This window comes from Nilaparvata lugens, chromosome 6 (genome assembly GCF_014356525.2).
Source record: "Nilaparvata lugens isolate BPH chromosome 6, ASM1435652v1, whole genome shotgun sequence".
Lineage (NCBI taxonomy): Eukaryota > Metazoa > Arthropoda > Insecta > Hemiptera > Delphacidae > Nilaparvata > Nilaparvata lugens.
In genome coordinates this window covers 3,269,421-3,293,223 of record NC_052509.1, presented here as the reverse complement: position 1 = coordinate 3,293,223, position 23,803 = coordinate 3,269,421, and the positions used below count along the sequence as shown (strand labels likewise).

Sequence of the window (23,803 nt, the reverse complement as noted above, 5' to 3'; positions counted from 1 at the left end):
GTAAACTATTAATTTTCTGATGATTTTTCATGCTACGGTGTACCATATCTCATACACTGGAATTAAGCTTATAATTTCACTTCTCTTAAAAGTCTCCCATGGTTGATCATATCCATTCTAAATAATACCATCTCAATCAGAAATCAACTTAACAGATTTCATCCAATCAGACTCCCTTACCTGACCTTGCTATCAGAATCAGAACACGTCTCTTGTTTGAATTCCCAATCAGTCACAACCCCTCTACCAATCAGTCATCTCAAATTCAACATATCGATCCATCACTCCTACGCAATACTCTCTCTACTGAGTTGTTATTTACTCAATATGTTATAGCATAGAGAAACAATAGCGTAAGTCAAGTCGATTACTATCGATTATTGAAAATTTTTACTGTTTTGGCCGGGTAAGTGTGTATGAACGGCATAATATGAGAGACTACCAGCGTCACACACCTTTTTGGGAAAGAAATACGTGGACTATCAGCTTGAGATAACAGTAAAAGTTGCGACATAAACGCCCTATTCCATGGGATATCTACTCATGCTATTGTTTCTCTACGGTTATAGGTAGTATATACCTGTAGTCGATCATATCTACCTTTGAAGCCACTGCAAAGCATGCGGATAAAAATAACCAAAAATCAAAGTAATAAGGGTTGCCCACAGGGGGGTGTCCCCCCCTGTCTCTGTCCACGAAATTCTTCGGAAGGGTGGGAGGTTTAATATTACAAGATCTGGCCCAAAATCAAATCTTGCGGGGTCCCAAAGAAGGTCAGCAATGCTTAGAATATCTTGTATAGGAGTGGGGGTAGAAGCTGATTTTTTTTCTCAATTTAGAAGGGGTGCATTTATGGTCGAATGACTACACTACTGAAATAAAATAAGTATATTTTATATGGGTGTGTGAATGGCCATGCTGTACAATATTATATACTTCCCAATTCTGTGGATAGATGTGGATATTGTATTCTTCTCATACCGTAAATATATCCACAATGTTACCTTTGTATTAATGAGGCAAATCATGGACTTTGTTGTATATCCATACTTTTTCACTGTTAAAATTGAACTTGAATTTTAAAAAACTCTTTTGAAGTGAAAATACACTCACTTTATTTGTAGTGATGATCGTTTCGACCTGTTGTTGGTCATCATCAGACTGTCAGACGGTGTATTTTCACTTCAAACGTGTTTTTTAAAATTCAAGTTCAATCATGGAGAAATGTTATGAATACAATACAGATTTGCATATGCTCTTTGTGGACTTCCGCCAAGCATTTGATAGCATCAAAAGAGACAGAATGATGAATGTGCTAAATGAGATGGGAATCCCAAGAAAGTTGACCAGTCTCATAAAGATGACAATGTATGGTACAACAGCGCAAGTTAAAATAGGAAACAAACTGATTCGCTCATTCAATGTTACAACCGGTGTAAGACAAGGTGACGCACTGTCAGCAACCCTCTTCAATATTTTATGCGTGAAACAATACTTCAGAAGATAGGTACAAGTAACACAATACTTAACAGAACAAGTCAAATACTGGCCTATGCGGATGATGTGGTGCTGATAGCAAGGAATCACGATAAGTTGAAAGATATTTTCAGCACAATGAAAGAGGAAGCAAGAGAGCTGGGTCTGGAAATAAATATTGGAAAGACTAAGTATATGAGAATGTCTGCAAATGAAAGAAGAAGGCACGTAGACAACTTGATACTATCAGATGATTGCAGCATTGAAGGTGTCAGCGAGTTTAAGTATCTTGGAGTTACACTGACAGCCGACAATAAGACTAGCCAAGAAATTTCTAGCAGAATTATGATGGGCATTCGAGCGTATTTTGCAAATCAAAGGATTTTTAAGAGTAGAATAGTATCAAGAGCAACTGAAGTGAAAATGTACAAGACGTTAGTCCGACCGGTTGTGACGTATGGAGCAGAGACATGGACATTGCTGAGCAGGGATGGAAGAGCACTGAAGTCATTCGAGAGAAAGATGTATCGAAGGATCTGGGGACCACTATGTGATGGAGGGGTTTGGAGAACCAAACATAACAGCGAAATCGATGAGGCTATAGGGGAAGGAAATATTGTAAGAATTATTAAGTCAAGAAGGATGGAATGACTTAAACATGTGGTGAGAATGAATATGAAAAGGACACAACTTAGACTGCTGGGTGGACGAATCATGGGGACGTGAAAGAGAGGAAGACCGAGAACGAGATGGATAAATGATGTTGATAGGTGATCTGCGTGTGCTGGGCGTATCCAACAACTGGCGGCAAAAATCCCAGAGAAGAGACGATTGGAGGCATTGTGTTGAGGAGGCCAAGGTCCACCCAGGACTGTAGAGCCAACTAAAGTAAAGTAAGTTATCTTTGTTTCTACAGTGTGCATATCAAATGAATAACCCAATTTTGAATGGACATAATATACAGTAATACGAAAAAGGGGATAGGACTAGAAATCGTCCAATCTCCTACTAAATCTCAACGAAATACATAGTAGCTTTCTGTTCCATGGAGTCCATTGATTTGGGAGTAGCTTAGTTTGTTTTAAAGCCATTTTGAAAATAAATGATCATATTTAGAAGTGAGTAATTGGCCCCTGTAAGCCCAATGTTAAGGTTATTTCATTGGAAAACTAGACAGTGTCATTGGAAATTATAAATTCCATTATGTTATTTGAACTCAAACGGTTGAGTTAAAATATCATAATGGAAGCTATTATTCCCCTAAAATAACCTGTGTGTCTCAATCTTGAAATTCAATTCTACCTGTGAGTGGAGTATAATATAATTATGAATTCTGTTACGTTAGTTCAACTCAACGGTTGAGTTAGAATATCATAATGAAAGCTATTGTTTGCCTATAATAACCTGTGGGTCTCAACCTTGAAATGCAATACTACCTGGGAGTGCAGTATAATATATGAATATAGGGGTATTGATCATTGATCACTATTTCTGATCAAAGCAGTCTCGTCGATGAACTGCACTTGTTGCCTTGCTGCTGATTAATGAGCTGATTATGCACCAGTTAATCCCTGCGTGTTTCGAAAACCACCACAGGCATCCACATCCCTTTGACAAGCCCTTAACATGCTCAAATCTGCTCTCCTGTTATCGCTTTCACAGGTTGCTGTGTTCAGTTAAATCAAGTTTTCGAGAAGGTTGTTCAAATTAATATCAGTCTATCACACAAAATAATCCATTCTTTTGTTGCTAATTTTCAAATGATGTTTCGAAGATATTATTACCTTACTATAGTTATTTGTGCAACTAGTGCGCAAAGTGACAGTTTGCTGCACCGAAAGAAACGTTTACGCCCGAGCCGTAGGCGAGGGCGGAATGGTTTCTTGAGTGCAGCAGAGGAACTTTGCGCACGTATTTCACATTAAGTTTTTCCTACAGTTACCATTGAATATGAAAAGTGGGTGATTATGGGTAAAATTGCCTGAAATGCATCAAATGTTTTTCTGTGTAATTTTATTATTGATAAAAACCTTGATCCTAAAATCCTAAAGTCCTCGTTGTCCTTGGTTATAATATATAATGAATAATAATTAGCGCGTTGTGCTTGGTTGCACCTCTGCTCACTATAGCAGCCACAGCAGTCACTGTTACCAACTTCATTTTGATTTTGCTGCACTGTTGCTCCATATAACCTACTAAGTATTTTGCGTTGCCATGTTGCAAATCTGGAGAGCAGAAAATTTTTTCAAGCACTAGAGCGGAAAAGTGATTCTTTGCGTTCTGTAATCAGTGCAGCAATGGCCACTTTTCAACGTAACTGTAGGAAAAATGTGCTTTCTTAATTGATAATTATTGTTAATATGAAAATTACTGTCGACTGTTCTGGTACGAAAAGGATGAAAAGTTATGCACTTCAGTGATGTCCACCCTATAATGACAGTATTTGATTAACATTTTTGTTGTTATCTTTGTCTTATCATCTGACAAGGGAGATAACGTTGCCAGATCGTATTTCAACAATGCGGGGATATAATTAATTAACGAAATATTCAATCTTAATTATAAAAAATCATTATTCAATCATTTGAAAATATATTTTCTTGACCAATGAAATATTATTCACTTTTTGCTATTGAAAAAAACGACTAGCAGTCAGATATTTTACAATAATAATAATGACAATCACTTGTCAACCAAGAAGATGGCGAACCTGCCGAAAGATCTCGTTGTTACAGTGAGTGATTAATTCATTTATTGTAAAATATCTGACTGCTAGTCGTTTTTTTTTAATAGCAAAAAGTTATTTAATAATAAGCAGTTTGTGATGGAAAACAACATTGAAGAAAAATATGATTATTTATTATTTTCAACAAGAATGAACATCAGATATAACGGCTATCAGCAAATCACCGCAGAGATTCGGCAACGCTGTTCTCTCACCTTTCTCCACTGTCATTATTGTCTTGTGAACCTCATTATATACTTTTGAAATAAAACATTTCAGTTCTCGTATACCCCACATTCTATTTCTCAGGGTACAATGTAACTAAAGTTTAAAGAACAAATAAATCAAATCAATCTATGGCTCCATTTATTACAAATTTCTTGTAATTCGAAGTCTTGTTCATTTCTTCAATCGTGAAAGATGATGATGAACGTAAAACAAAATGGAGTCTATATTTCTACCGTCAGCCAATGAGATTGCGTTGTGGGCGTTGACTACTAGTACTCTCACGTGATTGGTCGATTCTATGTGACTTAGTAGCTCTCCCAGTTGGCTTTAAAACTCTAACTATTGAGGGCAGCATAGTGTTATATCTTCATTCACAAATTAATACTGTAGGCCTACCATGAAAGCTCACAGAATTGGAGTTAATTAGGACCTCAATTGAAAATATTAGTTACATAGTTACATTCAAAGAAAAACAAGATAATTTTGGAGGTAATCCACTCTACAGCATGAAATTCAACAAGAATAATAAAATTTTGAAAAAAGCAAGAGACAAGATGAGGTAAATGTGGGGGGGGGGGAAATGATGTGGAACTACATAGGTTCCAATCAATATGCCATTCGGAAGACGTATATTAACAACTATCAACAGCATATACATTTTTACAGTAATCTGCACTTTGTATCATCATTTGAGTTAGAGATATATCCAGTATTATATCAGCATTGTTACTTAATGATAACATTTGTATCATTGTATTATGGGAATGCAACTGAATAATTAATAAAAATAATGATTTTAACATGTTTAGAATTTCAACATGAGTATAATTTGTGGATTTAAGTGAAATTTTTAATATTTTTTGTGATTGTGAAGGAAGATTTTGGTTTGGATTTGTATTTTGAAATTAATTAATCTGATAAATCCAAAATTATTGTGGTAAATACATTTTTTGGACTCAAAATAATGTGTGAATTTAGGTATTAGCATGAAGAAACGATAGCATAAGTAGATATCCAATGGTATAGGGCGTTTATGTCGCAACTTTTACTGTTATCCCAAGACGATAGTTCACATAGTTCTTTCCTATGCAGCTGTGTGACGCTGGTAGTCTCTCAAATTGTGCCGTTCATACTCTAACAAAACAGTGAAAATTGACAATAATCGACAGTAATTGGCTTGAGATAACAGTAAAAGTTGCGACATAAACGTCCTATACCATGAGATATCTACTTACGCTATTGTTTCTCTATGGTATTAGTTACATAACCTCTAGACCGTGTATTCCAAATTAAGGTTTAAAGCAGTTTTGGGCGAATGCCTGTTGTTTTTACCTGCATTGTATCTATTGTCTATGAATAAATGAAATGAAATAACATAGATACACCATACAGTAAAAAAGTTCGTAGAGTGCAATATTATATACAAGAGTGCCAGTTTATGTTATAATATTATGTATTATCGTATATATTGTGTACAATGCCATATTCTACTAATGCAAGTGGTATATTACTTATCATTCCTCTCATTAGCGAACATACATATGCAAATTTGAGCCCTGTTATTCATGGAATTGATCAATTCAATGAGAATTCTGGCTTTTAGATCTTGTATGTTGATATCCACTAGTGGATGGATAATAGCTACGATTGGATAGTAGCTAGTAATACAGTAGATAGTAAGTTATATAGTATACAGTAGACTGAAGTATGGATTGATACTGTGGAAATGGATTAACCTATATCACTAATTGATGTGTTAATGGTTATAATCTAAGTATGTCTTACATATCTACTTGACAATTTGAATCATGTAGGAATTGGATCATCTGTTTAAATTATTTCAAGACACAAATCTAGACTTATGGTTATCCTTGATTATTGAGATTATCCGAATGAATGATGCTACCAAAGATAACATTCAAAAATAGTTGATCAGAGTACCTATCTAATTCTAATATTTTTCATTCATAGTTCATGAAATAATGCTTCTACATGAGGATTTTTCATGTTCATGTTTACCGGTAACATGCATTCAGTGTACTGTCTAAGATTTGAATTACAATTTCAAACAATTAATTGTACTTTTCATGATTCTTAGGATTTGTCTTTATTCTAGTGGGCACTACAAAATGTGAATGATTCTTCACTCTCATTAAATCAAATCTGTGTAGATTATTTGCAGATACATCTGAAATAGTGAACAAAGTGCAGGGTAAAAATACTGTTATTACGTCATCTTGATTATAAATTCAATCATTTTGATCAATCTTATTTACAATGATTGAAGTAGCAGATTTTCAATGATGATTAAATATGCGCCATGTCATAGTATTTGTACTCATCTCAATTTGAACGCTCAATGGCTCTTAAAAAACGTAATATGTTTCAGGATGAGATATGGATACAAACTCATAACAATTACATTACTTGCGAAAAGTGACCTTTAAAAATATTGATAATTGCTTTTGATGAGGTGTTTCTCAAACGACTCATCAATTTTCAACAATTCTTGATGTACTACCTACAAAAGCTATGAGAGACCATTCCATCAATGCAAAGCTTATCAACTTGGAGTCTCGACAGAATAATGAAGAAATCTACACACTCTCACAGTAGCTAAGGTGTTTACAGTTACACTTTACAAACTATAGTCTCTCGTGAGTTTTACGAAAGGTCTAATATCTTCCCAACAGTCTTGCAGAAGTTGAAAAAATTGAACCAACGTCAATAATTATTACTATTACAGTCTATCTGATCGATGAATATAAAAATTCCTTGACATAGTTCCGAAACCAGTACCAGGTACCAGTGCTACTAGAGGCTGAAAGTGTTAGATAACATGAATAAATTATCGTTTTTGTTTTTATCATTCTCTTTTTTCTAGACGAACGTAGAAAAACAGCGCGAAAATGATGATGAAACTTTTTTGTCTAGGATTAGGATTGGATGTAGAAAGTGGGTCCAGAAAGTGAGAGCGCGATATAGAGAGGGGGATAGAGAGTGAGAGAAAGAGTGAAACAGTAGGCTAGAGCGAACGAAAGCATGGAATTTTGGCTTTAGGGCTTAAATTGACTGGGTCGACTTTATTATTATCTGCTACGAATCTGTGCGGCGGCTCCTCCTATAGGCTTTTTCATTCTTGTTTGGCCCAGTTGACCTGCAATTTGCCTTTTGTGTTGTGAGGTTGAACTCCTCTCTACTCTCTCATTCTAGTACAATGCTGTTGTTATATTGAGTGTTTCAGCGAGTGAATTATTCGTGTTCCAACTCTTTTGTTGCTGTTTCATGGAGTGAATAAGTTCAGTTTTTATTCGTCTATGCCGTTTATCAGGTGAAAAAGTTGAGTTTCAATGGGAGTTTGATGTGAGAGTGCTTTCAATGAATATGTGTTCTGAAGAGAGTGGGAAGTCGTTTTCTAGTGCAAGAAGCAGAAGAAGTGAGTAGAAAACTTAAAATAAGAATAAAATACTGTAGATTATATTATTCCTCATCTGCATCATGCAATAAGCTTGGAAGATTTTGACGGTAATGATTATTTTCAATCTATTGTGATATATTACTATTAATGTAGTAATGTATTACTAATTAATGTAATAATGTAGTTACAAAATGTTTGTTGAATTCAGTAGTGTTGTAGAGTGATTTGATTGACATGCATGCTTGTCATTCAAGAAAGAAGATTTTGAAGAATCTAAAAGTATAGATAATAAAAAATAAATGAATAATTTTATTTCCATCATAAATTTCAATTGACATTCATTTTAAGTTTTGATGATTATATGACCAATTTGACAAGTTGTATGGTCATTGTAAGTAATATATTTAATTGTAATTACTGAATAATTCTTAAGTCGTATAGATTAATAATTTTATTTTGAGTTCAGTTCATCACTCCACAGACATTTTAGCGCACGACGTCTGTAGCATCCTTTCAACTTTAATTACTATTAATAAGCCGAGATAACCAGCAAGAAAAAAATCAAATATAACAAGAGAACATACATGAGTAGATCTTTGTGCTCTAGTGCTCTCATGCGTGTATTCAAGATTGGTGGAAACACTTCCCGTTTCAGTTATAATATTTTAAGTTTCAATACTATAAGCTGTAAAATATACTTATGAGAGATCTTTCCACAATATAAATTAATTTAATATTCTTCATCTTAATTCTAATATTCGGAAATATCTCGTTTTCTTAATTCTAATATTCGGAAATATTGATGTTTTGCATGAATGAATTGTATTTCTAAAAAAAAATCAATCGAAGAAATAACTATACATTTTATGACTTTGAACTAAGTAGAAAAATATTTCAAAGAATAATTAAAGATTCATTCAATTTATCTGATTGATTCATCACTTCTTCCAATCAATACTATACTTTAATAAAATATCATACTTTTTCACAAAAATATAATAATTGTCTGTTCAAAATAGCCCAAGTTTTCTATCCCTTGTTAAATTCAATAGTCTTGTAGCACGGAGGAGAAAACACGGTGTTCTTTGATGATAGAAACATGATGTTTCCTTCTTCTGTGCTTGTAGGTGGGAAGCTACTTGCAATTTTTTCCGATTTGCAATCATTATCTCTGAAAATTTTCCAATTACAGATTCTGTTCAGAATAGCTCGAAGATTTCCATCCCTTGTAGAAATTCAAATAGTTTTGTAGGTAGGAAGCTACTTGCAAATTTTCTCCGATTTGCAAGCATTTTACTATTTCCTCTGATAATTTTTGTTGTTCTCGTGAAAGCAAATATTGGTATTCCATTCCCGATAAGAGGATATTGCTGCGATCCCTGGTTGAATCCCAGATCCAATGGTAGCATTTTTGTCGAAGTTGGTATGATGCGTGTTCTATCTCTCGTTATAAGCCGATCAAAAACTGACTGTTTGTGTTTAGGATGGAGAATCTATGGTGGAACGGTTGTGAAATGTGCAGTAAGAGGAGGATGAGGAGGAGAAGGAGGAGGAGGATGAGGAGGAAGAAAAAGTGGATGGGAAGGAGTAGGGGAAGGAGTAGGAGGAGGAAGAGGAGCTGGAGAAGGATGATGAAGAGGTGGTGGAAAATGAAGAGGAAGAAATGTTAGAAAAGGTGATTAGATTAGATTTTTATCAAATTTCCCATTATTTGCAGATTTATAGGCCAGCGTAATTACCAACAATATAACCACACAATATCAATTCTATATCCAATAACAGTGATAATATTGAGTGACCTGGAGTGACGCAAGTCTGTCAGAGTCTTCAGTTCGCACGTGATCAATATCCAATGATTTTCACAAAGTATGAACTTGAGAATTATTTATAAAAATATGTAGAAGGAATGCTATTTGAATCAAGATATGTACCCATAACTTTGTGTTGTAGCTACAAAAATCGGTAAAGTTTGTGAAGATAACCATGTATTCTTGAAATGCCTCTAGAGGCATCTCTTCACTTAAGAGATTGATTGATTGATTGATTGATTGAGTACTTTATTTATGTAGATGACAATATATACTGTCTTATACACTTATATACAATAGCTTACAATACAGCAAAATTATAGATGAATTTACATGATATAGACTAAGAAAATAATTATTGAACTGTATATGATATGAAAAAGCAATTTGTAATATAATAACTATGGATAATAATTATATTGTTATGCATCTACATAAATTGGCGGAGCTTTGGACATATCAATGTCCATTCTTCGGAAAGAATATTAAAAATATCCTCCCCACTAACTCTCTACCAAAAGAGATGGCTAGACGTGAACTCCCTTAGCCTAAATATTAAAAAAACTAAATACATTGCATTCTCTAGGAGTATTACAGGTCATGAGGTAACTCACTGCCAACTCAAATTGCATTTAAATTGTAATGTAAGTAATGATCACGACGAATGTAATTGTCCCGAGATTGAGAAAACCAGCCACTTGAAATATTTAGGTGTTATAATCGAGGAGGGCTTCAAGTGGAAGAGGCATTTTGATTACATCTGCAATAGATTGAAATTTATATCTTACAAATTCTATAAATTGAGGTCTGTACTGAATGTATCTAGAATGAGAATGATTTACTTCGCAATAGTTCAATCACTACTGCAATACGGATTAGTAATTTGGGGAGGTACTATTCACCGTTCAAAAAATTATAATAAAGACTATTTTAAATTGACCCTTACTATACACCTCGATAAATGCTTCAAGTATCTGAAAGCCATGTCCATCCGCCATCTATATGTACTTAGCATCTTTAAATACTACAATAGATATAGAAATAACATTCCAAAAATAAATAATGAAGCACATAGAACCAGATACAATCAAAATAAATTCGAATGTTACGTTTCAGACTTCACACTAATTCGAAAACAGCTCATTTATATTGCTCCAAAAATTATAAATAATATCCCAAATGATCGCACCAATCATTAAATATATCCCACCAACCGTTAAAAACTGGATAATTCTTATTACTTTGATATCAAGGCTACATATTTTCCCCTAATAATTCGACATCTTATTTTTGGAATTATGATCCAAATTCTTGAGTTCTGTAATGTCTTATCTTTTACTTTTGTTATAATGTAATTATTGCTACTCCCACTGGCGGACAAGTTATACTTTTGCCAGTAGAAATCCACTATGTAGAATAAATAATACAGTGTAATATGTATATTAATAACTATGTTATTTTGCTTTTGAGAACTTGTATTTTGATTTTGTATTGTGTAAGTTTTTGTGGAATAGATTTGAAATTTGAAACACTATTGAAGAGGACGAGGGAGGAGGAAACAGAAAAAGAAAGAGGAGAAGGAGGAGGAGGAGTAGGATGACGAAGAGGAGGAGGAGGAGTAGGACGACGAAGAGAAGGAGGAGAAAGAGTATGAAGAGGGGGATGAGGAGGAAGAGAAAGAAGAGAGAAAGAAGAGTGGAAGAAGGAGGAGGAGAAGGATGAGGAGGAGGAAATTGAGGAGGAGGAAGATAAGAAGGATGATGAAGATGTGGACGGGGAGGGGGAGGAGGAGTTAGAGAAGGAGGAGGAAGAGGAGGAGGAGGAGGAAAAAGAGGAGAGGAAGAAGGAGTTTTCGGAAGAGTAGGAGTAGTAGTAATGTATGTTATCGATGTTGAAGGGATAACATGATATTTTATGATATCTGTTTGTGTGAGTTAGGTTTGAGTGTAAGTAAGAGACTTTCTCGACATGAGATAACCTCTGATGACACCGGGCCCAGTGATGAATAGGTCCTATGGGACACAAACTGACCAATTCACTGATATCCCATCTCTACTACTACTACTACTACTTCTTTTCCTTTTTCTTCCTCTTCTCCTTCTTCTTCTTCTCCTTCACCTCCTCCATTTCCTCCTCCTCATCATCATCCTCCTCCTTCTTCTTCTTCTTCCGACTTTCCGTCTTCCTCACCTCTATATTATCCCTTTCGTTTACATAATTCTCCCTCATATCGTTTAAATCGGTTTCTTCTTTCTTCTTCTTCCATCCAGCTCTGTTCTATTATTTTTACTTTCCTTGTCCTATTACCATAGGTAAGGAAAGTATTGCTTTCCGAAAAAATTAAGGTACGCCAATTTCCAAATATCTATACGTTTCAAGGTCCCCTGAGTCCAAAAAAGTGTGTGTGTGTGTGTGTGTGTGTGTGTGTGTGTGTGTGTGTGTGTGTGTGTGTTGTGTGTGTGTGTGTGTGTGTGTGTGTGTGTGTGTGTGTGTGTGTGTGTGTGTATGAGTGTATGTGCGACTGTGTACACGTTATCTCATCTCCCAATTAACGGAATGACTTTAAATTTGGAACTTAAGGTCGTTACACTATAAGGATCCGACACTAACCATTTCGATCAAATGTAATTCAAGATGGCGGCTAAAATGGCGAAAATGTTGTCAAAAACAGGGTTTTTCGCGATTTTCTCAAAAACGGCTCCAACAATTTTGATCAAATTCATACCTGAAATAGTCTTTGATATGATCCATAAACTGCCACAAGTCCAATATCTGTAAAAATTTCAGGAGCTCCGCCCCATCTACCCAAGGTTTGATTTTAGATTCCCAATTAACAGGCTTCAGATAGAATTTAAACAAAGACTTTCAAGTGGAAAAGATTGAGAATGAAAATCTCTACAATTAATGTTCAGTAACATTTTCGCCTAAAATCAAAAATAAGCTCAAAATTCGATAGAATGTGATTATTCAATTGCAAACTGTTGATTCTATTAAAAATCATTAACTATAAAGAGATAGCAGACCTCGTGTGTCTCCAGTGTTATTGTCCTGTCACCAGCTGGCTCAGACTTGAAATGCGCGGGAACACTAGCGTCAGGTGATCAATTTTCATAACGTTAAGGAAAGTTGTGTGAGTGCGCCACACCAGATTTTTTCTATCATCCATTATTATAATATTAACATTCAATGCTTTGATCTTCTGACCGTTTCCTCATCATTATATACAATACATCATTCTTCTACTGCGGTTACTTCCTCCTTCAATTCCTAATTCTTATTCTAAATTCATTTTCCTCCTCGTACCTCACTCCTTCATTCCAGTCACATCTATATTCCCTTCCTTTTCTCTTCTATTTCCTTTTTTGCTTCCTTGGTCATTCTTCCCTCTTATTCGTCTTCTCACTTCATCTCACAACTTCTATCTTAACCAATAATACTCCTTTTCTACCTACTTCTTCTAATGCTTCTACTCCTCTACTTCTTCTACCTCTTCTACTTCCTCTTCTTCTTTTTCTTCTTCTTCTTCTTCTTATTTTCCTTACTCTTCATCTTCTTCTTCATTTTCTTCATCATCTTCTTCTCCTCTTAATTCTTCGACTTTAGAAACTCCTTCTATTCCTCCAATTCTTGTATTTCTTCTATACTCCCTTTCCTCTTTCTACCTCTCAATATTCTCTTCTCAATATTTTCCTTCTTCTCCGCTGTCCCTCTCTTTCACTGTAGGTATTTTCCTGTCCCACTTTCCCAGCAGCTATCTCTGGGTTTTCTCAATTCCTCTTTCCCTGCCTTACTGTGACCATTAGCTGGTAGTGAAGAAACAAGAGACACATTCTTTAGAGGGATGCGACACTCTGATTGGACAGGCACGTGTGATAAATGGTCACATGTTGAATGAGCAAGCAAAATTACTTCATCTTGTCACGTTTATATATATATTTTTTTGTTAGACATTCTCAAATTATTCGAAATAGAACTAAAACGGTATCTGAGAACTGTGAATCTGTGAAAATATGCATTTTCATCTGTCATTCCTTGACGGATTTCAAATTCTTATTCCTTGAGAATTTGGATTTTTCTAAGATCAGGGGCTTCTTTCAAAGCTCTCTAGTGTAGAAGAAAGCTCACTTACACTACACCTTTTCCAACTGTATTCGAGAAAGTATCAATTGTAATAATTGAGAATAGTCATTTGTATTTGAGAAGTCATCACTTGTAATTGAGAATAGTGAATTTTATTTGAGAAAGTATCATTTCAATTTGAGAATATACGATTTGAAATCGAGAATTTGTCAGTTGTAATTGGGAAATGATTAACAAAACAGTACTTCCAGTAGCCTACAATTTTTCATAACTGCACTCATACAAAATGATATGATAATATATTTAATATTCCAATAAAACGTTTAATTTTTTAATGAAACATTATTTTTAAGCCCCAAAATCCATCGAAGAACTGCCGAATTGTTTGATCAAGAGGTTCAATTGATTGATGATGAAGTTCAATTGTGCGTAAACAGAGAATTTGATCTTCATCAAGTGCAATGTTTCACAAATTGTTTGGAGACAAAAGCCGCGTTGCCAATACATACATAGAAATAATACTGATTAATCATACGTAAACAGTACAGGGGAAATCCTTTCACCATTGAAAATATTAATTTTCACACATGCAAAGCCTATGAGAGTAATTGGAATACTGTGTACGTAGTACAGTATCCTTTCCTGCTCAAATAAAACCTGTAATATAGGCTACAGAAGAGTCACGGCATGTCAATTGGAAAATTTTCTCATTTTCAATTGATATCTTCTCATTTACATTTGACGATTTCTCAAATACAATTGACTATTCACATCTACATCTGACATTCTCTCAATTACAAGTGACTATTCTCGTATACAATTGATACTTTCTCAAATTAACTTGATACTTTCTCAAATAAAATTGGAAAAGGTGTAGACCTGTAAAGTACTGTGAGTAAATAAAATAGAAATAAGGAACTCTCCAAGGGTATTTTTATTAGATCAGAGGCCTGTTTTAGTTATTTCAAGAAGCACCCAAACCACCCCCCCCCCCATCACAGAATAAAGTTCACTTACACTAGTCCTGTGAAGTCTTGTAAAATTGTAAAATAGAAATACGGCTTACACTAAACGTGAATGGAACGACAAGCTGTTCAATAAATCTCCTTATGCTGAGAAATTGATTAGATTTCCTTACAATTCATAACACAAATAGTAAACTGATTAAATGATAAATACAGTATCATCAATTGAAAATAAACGTGTGATCTATCAAACTAATAAAAGTCGACAAAGTGTAATTCATTGGTAATAAATTCCAAGTTAATTAAAAAAAATTACCAATGTTGACCTTTTTCCGTATCACATTCAAATAGAAAATGTTGAAATTAATTTATTACATCAATTTGTTTCAAATTGGTTGCATAAATGTCTTGAAACGAAGCCAATTTGGCAATCAAAAAATAGAGCTCGAAATACTCGAATCATCATTCACTTCAACTCTAATTATTATTAAAAACTCACTCTATCATGCTTATAGCCTATTTTCTTGATCGAAACGACACATCATTCTTAAGCAATCGAAACAAAGATCTTCTAATTCACTCTCTGGCAAATTTTGGGATAATACTGATAAAGTTGGACAGCAAATAGAATAGATAATTACCATTCAAAACGTTATAAATATTCATTATTGTAGATATCATTAGTAGCTTAGCATTGTATTCTAATAATAAGCAAACTCCAAGAAAATTTTCATTAGATATGCATATTCTATCAAAGTTGTGTCTACAAGAGAAATACATATATACAAATAAGTGTTGATCGTTGCATATTTTATACATATTTTTGAGCAGCACCCTCAGATTTGTTATCCATGTGTCAGATACGACGATATCCGACTCAAATTAATTATTTAATCACCCACATAATGAGGTCGTTTACAATAGCACGTGTCAGTCACAACTGAATAATAATTTGAAGTGGTTCCAATATGTTGATGAATTTTGAATGATTCATTGATTCACTGTCATGCTCTATTTTCTGCCGTTGAAGACGTTTTTGAACGTAGGACATACATGCACCTACTTCATTTCTTTGTGGTTGAAGATAAAATCTTGTTATGCTATCCAACTTGTCAATCTTCTTGTGCCTTATTAAGAAGATTCCACTGGTGAACATAAACAAAATTGGAAATGATTTTTCATTGATTTTTTCCTGTTCGTGATGGATTTGTGATGACTTTGATGAATCCGGGAACGGATAGGCTGCATGTGAAGCTGCGTACAGACTCGAGTGCCACGAGCATGCGCATTTCACTTTTCATCAGCTGACTATATTTGAATTTGTAAAGATACATTAAGATACACAAATAATACGTGTCTAGCATCAGCTGATGAAAACGTGAAATGTGCGTGTTCAAGTCGCTCAAGTCTGTACGCAGCTTTACATGCAGCCTATCAGGTCCCAAATCCATCAATGTCACCTTAACAAAAAAATTTAGAAGTCATTCTATTTAGAAGAACTTGTCAATTATCACTAACCAAAACTGCCCATTCTAGTACAATAATTTCTAAAATAGTCTGTGCAGTTTGTATGTAACGAGCATCATATTCCACTAACGTCTAACCCTACGACAAACATAACAAGTGTTATGAAACTGCATCAGACATTAGACTACAAAATGTCGTTCTAACCAGGACTAACGACATATTATTATCTGTAGAGGGAACATTATCTCCAAATCTGCTTCCCGTCACTAAATGTCCGGATCCACTTTTAACTGTCACCATTCCTCATATATAACATGAATTCGACCCATTCAAACAATGCTGACAGTTAAAGGGAATTGATTTTACAAAACTATCTATATTAGCACAAAGTAGCCTACAATAATTGACCGAGCGAAGTGAGGTCTGAGGTCGTCGGTTTTGCATTTATCTTCATATTAACCGTAATATCAGGGCATCAAGCATCACTCGTTATTTTTATTTATTGACTAGCTGGCCCGGCGAACTTCGTACCACCAAATAGCTAATGCATCTCATGACAAAATTTAGCTATATGTACACCTGAGGAGGCACGATGCAGCATTTTGCATCCAGGTGCTTATTGGTTTGAATGGAATAGCTCACACACACTGAATCGGGCATGGCATGAGGAAATGTCCATAAGATCAACACTTTGTATCACCAAGCCGTGCCTCCTCAGAAGTGCTTAGCCTTAGCATAATCTGATGCACTATATTTTTATGAAAATTATTCAACAATCAGTATTTACATTTATATCTCAATATTGACTTCCTAGTATGTGCTTAGTTAGTTGTGAAGCAGTTTGTATTTTTAGATATAGTTGAATGCAGCTTGCTGGGAAATTGAATGGTATATCTCCTTGCAGCTGATCTTCCCGTGCATATTCTAAATTTACTGCATTTCAAGCTCTACGACCCAAGTTTGGACGTCGTTCGTACCGCGGCATTATTAAGGAATAAAATTTTGTGAATCAGTAGGAAGAAAATAGAAAAACAGATCTACCGACGGCTGTTGGATGACGCAATGATTATAACAGCTGATTTTCAATTCTGTATGTGGCCAGCTCACAAATCTTCTCCCATAACAAGGATTACATGTAAACTTTGAAGGACAGTAGTAAAGAGTCCTAAAGTCGTATCATAAATTTTATAGGTCATAAACCTTAACATAACAAACACAACTAAAAATATCATCAAATACGATGCACACATAAAAAAGTTATTGAATGTCAAAATTTGAGGCTCGATTTTTATTTTTATAGATAAACAGAACACAATTCTCTAAAATGATCGTGTTTAAATTTTACAGCTGGCTATACGTCAGCTTGTGAATTTCGGGGATGCGATATTTTGATTTTCCACAGAATCACTCGCTCACTTTTTACTATCCACAGACGACGAAAGTCTCAGCTGTTTCAGCCAAGGATGAATTATCCTTCTAATGTCATTCAGTGAGTTTTCTCAAGGATGAGACCTAGTGCAATCGAATTTTTATATCATAAACCTGTTCCAATTTTCGTGAAAATCGTTGGAGCCGTTTTCGAGATGAAACATAAATAACCAGATAGCTAGATATAAAAATATTAATATAAACAGATATACAGAAATTGCTCGCTTTATATAATAGGATATCATGTTCGGCATTCACGGCGAAACGCGGCATTAGATTTTCATGGAATTTGACAGGTATGTTCCTTTTTAAATTGCACGTCGACGTATATACAAGGACTATTAATTGCATGCAGTGGGGCATGCAATTGATAACTCGATGTAGCATAGTATTTTCTTCCGACTTTTCTCTGCTTTTAACTCGATAAGCTTTTGATGACAGTAGAATAATTACATCAAATTATTAGCATTGTCAATATAACAAACCAAACAGCTATTAGTCGTTATCGCACTGATATCTCGTCGACACGACAGGAAAATACAGAATTTACTCTGATGGACAGTATTAGAGTAGGCTGTGGTTTATAACTGCGCGAGGTCTACTGTTCACAGAATTACTAGTAAAATTATTCAAGCTACACAACATACATAGTTCCAGAGAGTATAGAGTACTCTAGAATAGAATAATATTACCTCCAATACTCTGCACAGTACGGTACCTGCATAACAATTCAACAGATTCTGCAATCTGTATGAACATCACAATCGGAAGCGATACATACATCAATTTGTATGTGTGTATCAAATGTGATACATCGGTATGTATCCTCAAAGCAAAGCGTATTGAAGTCCGACTCCACATACAGACAATGATGACGATAATAATTGAAATAGGACACTACAAAGCTTTATGTGTGAGTTTGTGTATGTGTAGATCGGTCGTTGAACATTCACGAGCCTGTCGATTGGGATGTATCCCTTTATTCCACCTTCCCCCCAAAGGGGGCCCCCCTTAACCCCCCTCTTTCAAGGGGGCTCCCTCTCTTCTTGTTCATCCGCCCATAATGAATCGACTCCTCTCAGCATCACAGTCCCTCTATTATGACATGGATGATCGTCATATAAATAATGTCCACAGATATATAGCTATAGAAATTGACACACTATACATATAGCACCACACAATTCGATGTTGATAATGCACGTGTTTGAAACTGGTGGCCCCCCTGTTTCCTATCTGTCTAACACTAACTCACATGAACATAGCATATGTGTTCACTTGAAACTGTCATAATCGATTGAATATGGGAAGCCACGATGTTAGATATAGGAGAGGCGCACATGAGTGAGCAATCCTTCTTGACACCGCTTGCGATCACTCTCGGTTTGGCCTCTCTAAATATCTACTGGTCGTTGCTCGCTTTCGATAATAATTTGCATAGCAATCACCGTGTTTGCATCTCAAATTTTGTCAGCTTATCGAGTGGTCCTAACTTTGGGTTTTCGTCCTTTGTCTAGTCTCAAGTTTCTGTCTTCTTCTCTTCGTGTGTGTCCTTTTTCCTTTGTTTGGAGTTAGAGTTCTCTATTCATGTAAAACTAGGTTTACACTATATAGCAGAGCTACATGTAGCTCAGCTATATAGCTCTGCTACAAGTTCAAAAAGTTGATACAGTTTTCAATGAAACTATGAGGAAGATTAGTGGGACATTGAGACCAACAGAGACTGAGTGGTTGCCTGTGCTCAGTAACATCATGCCTCCAGATCTCAGAAGGTTGGAGAAGAAGAACAAGTTCATTTCCCAGTTACAACACATTCATGAGGATCTCCCAGTCTCAAGAGATTTGGCTAACCCTCCACCAAGGCGCCTCAAGTCAAGAAGATACTTGAGACTTGACGAGCAAGAGGAAATTAGAAGTGCAAGGGAGTTATGGAGACTGAGATGGTTGCAGGGAGAGGTCAGGAACAAAGGCCTTGTGGATGACCCAAATGACATTGTTCCTGGCACCCAGCTGAGACGTAGAGAGTGGTGTGGCCTTAACCGGTTCAGGACGCAGGTGGGAAGGTGTGCTGAGCTGATGACAGCATGGGGATACACATCTGATCCTCTGTGCCAATGTGGACAAATCCAATCAATGAACCACCTTATATCTGAGTGTCCACAATACTCCTATCATGGAGGGCTGTCGGCCCTCCATGATGCTGGAGAAGATGCGTGTCAGTGGCTCCAGAACGTTCTAAATTCTATTAGTATTTGAAATATTAAGTTTAAAATTATGTTTTTTTTTATAATTTTGGCCTATGTATGCATATGCATATATATAGTTCAAAAAGTGACACTGGAGACCTGCTATATAGCCCTGCTGTATAGCAGTATTAAGCCTATTTTCTCAGCTATATAGCAGAAAATGAGCTATCCAAAATTTTCGGTATAAATCAAAGAGACACACACACACGGCTTCATATAGCTCTGCTACATGTCAATTTTTGTTTATAGCAGAGCTAGATGTAGCTGCTCTGTCCTTGAAGGAAGGCTGCCGCAGCTGTTTGGTGCCTTCTGGGTTTACACCAGATATTCTGTACTCATTTGTTGTCAGAGTGCTAGTAGGTTACTGCGCATCGCGAGCATTTCTTTTCGATTTATACATTATTGTGCAATGATGGAGAGTGAATTTGACTGGAATAGAGACAAAATTATTATCCAATATCTTCTTTCACTTCTCTGTGCTGAAAATATCCCAGTAGCTGCGACGAAAGCAGCAGCTGCTGCAAGAACTACCTTCTTCTTCAGCATCTGGCTGGGAACTGAGCAGTGGATACTGGTTTATTCCAAACTATATGTAGCTCTCCTAGATGGCATCAAAGTTAATCAAAGATTAACATCTAGCAGAGCTACATATAGCTCTACTACATAAAATTAGCGTTAAATCTACTTATAGCAGACCTACATCTAGCAGAGCTACATCTAGCAGAGCTACATCTAGCAGAGCTACATCTAGCAGAGCTATATGTAGCTGACAGAGCTATATGTAGCTCAAATTTTATATAGCAGAAATATATAGCTCTCCAGCCACATAGTGTAAATGTAGCTCAAGTTACAGTATAGTCTGGCTTATAGGCTTACACTTATAACAGTAGGCATAATTATTAGTAGCTATTTATTATTCAGCGAATTTCACAAAGTATTGAGAATTATAAATCCCTGGTGTGGGATATGTTCAGATGGGATCATTTTGGTGGAGAAGATGATATAAAAAGGGAAAGTAAGCAAGGCAAGAAGGAGGAAAGGAAAGAGAAATAGAACGTAAGAAAGAAATGAATTTTTGTTTATGCTAGGCTATAGGTGAAGTCGTTTCAGGAAAAATAACACAGATAGAAAAGAAAGGTGGAGTAAAGCCAGTTACACAATTTTTGGACGTTCAATTGTTTGCCGTCCTCATGAAATTCACCAGATTGAACGTAACGGGGCAAGCACATGAACACGTCATCTGTTTGCCAAGTTATGTTTAATCCATATTATGTTTAATATGGACGAAAAAAATCGTACATCCAAAAATCGATGTGTGCGTGACTAGAACAAGGGTTCTATAAGAAAGAAAGAGATGAATACATGAATATGGTAGGCTATCTGAAATGAAGAGAAAATAGCTTCGTATAGGTTCGAATAGCTTCGAAGAGTAATAGCTTCGATTTACAAAAAAAGCCAGGAAGGACAAAACAATCCTTGATAATACTAGACACATCAAACATAAATTAAGTTTCAAAATCCAATCCAATTCACTTGAAATTTATTCCTTCTTTTGTTCACAGGAGATCCAAATCTCAGAAGAACCTCACTTGCTGAAAATGGGATGCGAGATAGCACTTGCTCAGGTAAGAAAGTTAAGAAATACTCTTATAAATGAAAAGTCATTTTTGGAGATTTAACAAAAAATATCGGGACACTGAGCTTATTATTTATTTATAATAAAATAAATAATAAGTTATTATTAACTTATTATTAATAAGTTATTTATATGCTCTTTATTTATTTATTTATTGATAAACAGAACACAATTCTTCAAAATGATTGGGGAAGGACTAACAGGCACAGCCCAAAACTGTTTCTTCCCCAAATTTTGATTTATACACTATAAATGGTCCAAAAAGTAGGTTATGTTCCATACACTTGAATTCAGGTCCAATTTTCAGCCCAAATATTTCAAAACAGAAAAGTTCTAATTTAGATTGTTCACAAACCAAATTGAATAACAAAATAACAATCAATAATCACTTAAAATTGAAAAATAATAATTAATTTTGAATATTATGATATCCAGATTATTATCATCTCATCATATTCAGATTATTATTATCAAATCAGATTATTTTGATCGAGTCTATCAAAATTTCTTGATTTCTCGCGAGATACGGTAAGCTGATTGATTACACAGCTGATCTCCCACACAGGCACACGCATCTTCTGTTATCGACAGACGACGAAATTATCATCTGTTTTTCCAAGGATGAATAATTATCATCCTTTTCGTGTACTTCAGCGAGTTTTCACAAGGATGAGACCTAGTGAAATCGAATTTTTATATCATAAACCTAATATGTTCCAAATTTCGTGAAAATCGTTAGAGCCGTTATCGAGATTCGTTGGACATAAATAACCAGATAAGAAAAATAACCAGATATAATAATTTATACAGAAATTGCTCACTTTATATAATAGGATAATGGTGGTTTGTATAATAGTGAACCAATATGGATATTGTTTTAACAGTGCCTCGTATCCAATATACCGTACATATTGTCATCATCCTCAATCGAAGATGTTTAAATAATTTCATAAAGCAGCCAATTATCATTTATTCCAATTATCTGGAAATAGCTTTTTTCTAGGGGGAGAAATTACTTGTTGAATCATCTCTACAAAACTGTCTCAAATTCTTTTAGTGGAAGAATTATCATTTGTCGATTTTCAGAATCTGTTCAGAGTGGGATTCACTCTAAATTATCATTTAATATCGGGGACCGAGTTTCGCTCTGGACTACAAAAGCATGAACAATTTTAGAAGAAATTATAATAACATTCATAGTTCATACAGAAATGTTCTATCCAATCACAGTACATTGAGATTAATTCCCAGAGGAATGCAAAAATTTCCCTTCACAAAGGCCCGGTTGCACAAAAGCCGGGTAAATTTTAATCCTGATTAATTTCATGTGGACCAAATCAGAGAAGAACATTACAAAAAGATGGATCTAATGGAATTAATCAGGATTGAAAATAACCCGACTTTTTGCAACCGGCACTAAGTACCTGTTTGAATGATTACAAAAGTTCAACAGCTGAGTCATAATTTTGACACAGTCCCACACACATGAACACGCTCACTCACTTCCATCATCCACAGACGACGAAATAATCATTATCATCTGTTTTTCCAAGGATGAATAATAATTATCCTTTTAATGTTCTTCAACGAGTTTTCTCAGGGATGAGACCTAGTGCAATCGAAGTTTTAGATTAAAAAAACTACTATGTTCTGAATTTCGTGAGAATCGTTAGAGCCGTTTTCGAGATCCGGTGAAATACAAACATCTAAACATCCAAACATCTGAACATCTAAACATATAAACAGGGATTGCTCATTTAATAGTATAGGATTAGCATTCCCAATATATAAGGACAATGCTTCCCAATGCTTCAATCAATGCTGACTGATCAACATGAATCCCACAATAGATCGATCAATTCACATCGATGCAAAGATCGGACTACCTATATATTATTGTTATTGATGGAGAAAAATAATAATTAGTGCTAAAATTTTGGAAGACTTCAACTTCTCCCTTTGAGGGGTGGAAACTCCTTCCTCAAGCCCGATTACGTCAACCCCCCCACCATTAAATTTATAAAAGAATCAGCTTCCACCCCACTCCATAAATTGATAACCCGGCAAAAAGTGTTCGTCAGCCGTCGTCATTTTAAACGCTGCTGACGTTTTTAGGACCCACCCTTTGGGCACCCCTGTTAATTCTTCTTATTTCTTCTACCATTGACTGAATTCTGCATTACACAGAACACGATACAATTTATTGAATACAGTTTAATAACTTTTCTTGTCATACTTACTCAATTGCAGTTGTTTTCCATGCATTAAATCAAGCCGGTAAACAGCTGTTTTCAGAAGAAGAAAACATGTGATTTTCATTACAGCA

The 23,803-nt window shown here is 35.2% G+C and overlaps 1 protein-coding gene across 2 annotated transcripts in view; it reads left to right on the top strand.

The window, feature by feature from the left end:
• Nucleotides 1-23,803, top strand: part of LOC111057504 — a 265,646-nt gene that overhangs the window by 202,595 nt on the left and 39,248 nt on the right. The window contains exons 1-2 of one of the 2 annotated variants that reach the window (XM_039429951.1): nt 7,594-7,865; nt 21,404-21,466. In XM_039429951.1, coding sequence (XP_039285885.1) covers nt 7,808-7,865; nt 21,404-21,466 — 121 coding nt within the window. In that variant the 5' untranslated portion in view covers nt 7,594-7,807. Of the gene's footprint in view, nt 1-7,593; nt 7,866-21,403; nt 21,467-23,803 lie in introns of those variants that run through there. The other variant, XM_039429950.1, reaches the window with a different exon arrangement.